Raw genomic sequence first — 4,853 nt, 5'->3', positions numbered from 1 at the left:
GACTCACATAATTGACTAACAAAAACAAGATTTAAAGTGAGACTAGTAATATAGTAAACATCTGTAAGAGACAAACAAGATGTAACAATTGAACCAACACCTACTAAAGGCATAGGAGTACAATCAGCAGTCACAATAGATATAGATGAACTGGGAGAAAAAGAGACAAAAGATGACAAATTGGGTGACATACGATGGGAGGAACCAGAATCCAAAACCCACAAGGATGAGGGTATACCTGAAGGAGCAGACGATGAAAAACCTATATGAGATGATACTGACATGACAGAGGGCTGGGCAGAGGGTTGTGAAGCAAGAAATTGCTGAAACTTCTCAAAAATATACAGATCCAAATAGGGGGCAGCCACTTTATTACTAGAATGAGGTAGTTGATATGGAAACTGTTGTGGTGGATTACCAGGTTTCCATGAAGCATTCTGAGGTGGCAAGGATGGCTGTTGAGTTCTTTGTTGTGGTGGTCGTTTCTGTTGCTGCGGCTGTAATTTAACTTTGTTCAACAAAAGTGGACATTGTGACTTTCAATGTTTCTTTTCTTTGCAATAAGCACATTCATCACTAGAAACCTTAAAGCGATAGTCTCCTTATCTTGAAACTTTATCTTGAAATAGTTTAGGTGCTGCAAAAACAGATGGCGTAGACGATGCAATAGTCTCCTTATCTTGAAACTTAAAGCAAATATCCTCAGCGAGCAATTCATGTGCCACTAAATCAACTGAAGAAAGAGGGCTACGATGCAAAATTGACCCACACAATCCTTCAAAATCATCGCGAAGAGCCATCAAGAATTTTACCATACGTTGTTCTTCTCTATGAGTGACGTAAGCTGGGAATGCTCGCAATTCTGAGGATTCTGTGTGTGCCAACTGGTCTCATAGTTCTGACATGGCAGAATAAAATTCTTGGATGCCCATATCTTTCTACCGAAGTGCACGGATATCTGCCTCCAATTGATATTATTTGGCAAAGTTAAACTGTGTACAAATTTGACAGATGATCCCAAACCTCTTTGGCGGTCTCATACTTGGCCAGCTGAGCATCAATGGAGTGTGTAATAGAATTATTGATCCACGTGATAATCTTCGCATTATAGCCTCCCAAGTATCCAACGACTTTGCATAATCAGCAGCTTTTGAGTCAGTGGGTTTAACACACACCTGTAGCATAACCCCACATAGATTTTCCCTACAAGAAATTCTTCATAACATAGTCCCAATACGAATAATTTTTTCCATCCAATTGGACAATAATCGATTGAAGCGAATCATCTTTACGATCAGTCATGGTGACAACAAACAGTGTTCACGAATAACCAAACAGTAAACAAAAAACCAAGTTGATGCGAGAACAAGAAAAACCTAATCAAAAGACGAAGAGCGAAAAATTGTACGGACGCACTTAATCAAAAGTTTGATCCGCGAAAGTTGTGGATGAGATTAACTGTTCTTCAATCAAACTATCGAAATCCATAGAGATGAAAACTCTAATACCATGTAGAAATTGAAGAAGATAAAACTAGGGTTTTCTTTATCATTAAAGTATATAAAGAAAAGTTACACAATTAGATATTTATATAGTTAAGTTAAATACAAAAAATAATAAAATGACTAATCTATCCTTATTAGCTAATAAATAGAAAAGCCTAATAATAAGAATAATAATATAATCTAACAAAATCAACATTCAACAACATAAAAAAACAAAAAAAATCATCATTCAATAGTCACTATCTTGCAGCGGTAGACTTGTTAAAACGGTCTAAGGGCATCTGTAGTGGGAGGTTTATAGAAATATAAACCTCCCACTAAAAACCCCACCCCCATTGCAGGGGTGGGGTTTTTAAAAATTTTCATAAACCGGTCCCAATATCTTGGGACCGGTTTTTGCTTTTTTTTATTTTTTATTTTCTGTACATGCAATTGGGGGAGTGCAGCTGGGACGCGCGCGTGTCAGGTAGCGGGCCCCGCACTGCCTGCTGCCATTTTAAAAAAAAATTTAAAATGTTATTTTTTTTCTTTTTGTGTACAACGGATCCTTCAATTTATTTTTTTTATAAATCACAATTGTTGATTTTTTTATTATTCAACGGTTACCTTTTTTTATTTTTTTTATATTTTTTTGTTTTATTCGTAACGGCTAGATAACAGCTATTTTTTTAACTATAAATATACCTATCAATTTTTCATCAACTACTACCATCATTCTCTCTATTTTGTTTCATCTCTACTATAAAATGTCTGAAGATCCAAATAATTTTAGCACTGATAGGATTATCGAACTCTTTAAAGAAGAGTTGTTGGATGATAGCGATGAATAGATGACGCTGGAGATCATTCAACAACAACAAAAAATGTTACTTGAGGTAGCTCGGATTAGTTGCGAGGGATCACACTGAATAAGGTATTTGAATCGAGATCGTGAAGGCGGACATGCTCGTCTTGTCAATGATTACTTCAGTGATGCACCGGTATTTCCAAGTGAAGTTTTTTGGTGACGATTTCGTATGCGAAAAGAATTATTCCTTCGCATTGTCGAAGCATTACAAAAGCATTCCGAATATTTTCAGCTGAGAGTTGATGCAACGAAAAAAAAAAGGTTTGTCTCCACTTCAAAAATGCACGGCAGCAATCCGTCAATTAGCGTATGGAGCCCCTGCCGACCATTACAATGAGTACCTACGAATTGGTGAAAAAACTTCCATCAAATGCGTGTTCAATTTCTGTCGATGTGTAATTGAGGTATTTGGGACACAATACTTGAGAAAGCCCAATGCTACTGACATCCAACGTTTACTTCAAATGCACGATGAAAGACATGGTTTCCCTGGTATGTTGGGTAGTCTTGATTGTATGCACTGGGAATGGAAAAATTGTCCGGTAGCTTGGAAATGTCAGTTTACTCGAGGTGATCATGGAGTCCCAACATTGTGCTTGAAGCAGTCGCTTCTGCTGACTTGTGGATATGGCATGCCTTTTCGGGGTCGCAGGATCGCGTAACGATATCAATGTGCTTAATGAATCACCTTTATTCAACAACGTATTGCAAGGTAATGCACTAGATGTTTATTTTACAGTAAATGGCACACAGTATACAAAGGGATACTATCTGATTGACGGATATACCCGCAATGGGCCACTTTTGTTAAAAGTTTTCCATGCCCCCAAGATATGAAGAGAAAAAAGTTTAAAGAAAGACAAGAAACTGCGAGAAAAGATGTCGAGCGAATATTTGGGATACTACAATCTTGTTGGGCAATAGTTAGAGGTCCCTGCCGATTTTGGTATAAGAACAAGTTGAAAGATATAATGCTAGCGTGTATAATTTTGCACAACATGATTATTGAGGATGAAGGAGATACAGTAAGTAATTGGTCAGATGAAGATGGAAACGATCCTCCCGCACAAATAAATCAAGGCTCGACAGAGGAATTCCGTGAGTACAAAAGAAGAAATTGCGAGCTACGTGATAATCAGGTACATCATCAGCTTCGAGCCGACTTGGTTGAACACATATGGACATGCTACGGCTGCGATGGGTACAGAATAATTAATTAATTATGGAGCTTTTTATTATCAGATGTTTTATTTTATTTTTTTTGAAATATTTTGTATTTGCATGTGTTTCTCTGTTTTGTAATGTTTCTATGTTATTTTTAATTTCAATTTATGTAATGCTATTTTATAAATTTATGTTATTTTGTTGCTTTTAAAGTTTTTAAGTTTTTTCGTCAAATTATTTTTTTAATAAAATTAATGTTTTAAAATTTAAAATAAAAAATAATATTAAATTAAAATTTTAATTAATAATATATGTGATAAAGAAAATAAATATAAATAAAATTACAAATAAGTATATGAACTGACAGTGGGACCCATAATAAAGTTGTTGAAGAGGTTTATGATAATGGAGAGATGTTTTAAAAAGATATGAGGTTTTTAACTTTTGATGTGGCAGTAACGTGGCAGAGCATAACCCATTTTGTACAGGTTTATGACTGGGGATACCCTAATGAGGCAAATTGACACACAACCTGTAAATAATCAACCATTTGACAGAGAGACCGGGCCTATTGAGAGGACTCAGAACAACCCACTTATTTTGCAGCGCAACAAACCCAACTTTTTTTTTTTTAATATCATAAATTCTTTTTAAATTTTCAATTTTTGTCACGTGGGGCAAGAAAATCACAAAAAATATACATTTTAATAAATCATAAATTTAGTAAATGTAACATCATACACGCATATATTTATGAAAATGAAAATGTGTCATGTGACGAGACAAACCACTTAATTTTTGCTATTTTCTTGAATATGAAAATGTCAAACCCCTTAAATTTGGTTGTCTAAAATTGCTAAATTGGTTACACCAAACATAATAGCTCTCTCAACTGCCATTACCAAACGGGTGCGAGAATAATAAAATGAGAGCAAGAACGAGTGCCACCTAGTTTTTGTTTATCTTTATTTATCAAGTGAAAGACAAATGAAACTAACATTTTGATTTTAAAAAAAGTAATTAATGGTTTGATTTATCATTAAAAAAATTAATTAAAAATGAACGTAGAAAATCAAGATTATCATTTTCTTTTGAAATAAATATTATCATTGTTTGATATGAAAGATGAGAGACATAACTAGTTAATTATACATCATTATTTTACTTGAGGGTTATTTTTAAAAATATTAATGTTTAACTCAAATTTTACAAATGATTAATTGTATAACTATGAGGAAACAAATAGCATTGTGTTAGACACCCGTTGAATTGGTCCTCTTTAGATTGATTCGATGGAAGGGCATGCGAATAGCAAAAAGTGGAATTTTCATCCGAAT

The 4,853-nt window shown here is 34.5% G+C and overlaps 1 protein-coding gene across 1 annotated transcript; it reads left to right on the top strand.

Annotated features, from left to right (window-relative positions):
* The first annotated feature begins 2,594 nt into the window (after positions 1-2,594).
* On the top strand, positions 2,595-4,040 carry LOC140878868 (uncharacterized). The gene is made up of 4 exons (XM_073282492.1): positions 2,595-2,922; positions 3,005-3,064; positions 3,184-3,491; positions 3,984-4,040. Exons 1-4 carry the CDS (start codon positions 2,595-2,597, stop codon positions 4,038-4,040), a joined length of 753 nt encoding a protein of 250 aa, XP_073138593.1.
* The last annotated feature ends 813 nt before the right edge of the window (positions 4,041-4,853 follow it).

The sequence above is a fragment of the Henckelia pumila genome, chromosome 2 (genome assembly GCF_033568475.1).
Source record: "Henckelia pumila isolate YLH828 chromosome 2, ASM3356847v2, whole genome shotgun sequence".
In the NCBI taxonomy this organism is placed as follows: domain Eukaryota; kingdom Viridiplantae; phylum Streptophyta; class Magnoliopsida; order Lamiales; family Gesneriaceae; genus Henckelia; species Henckelia pumila.
This window is presented reverse-complemented; position numbering and strand designations above follow the sequence as displayed.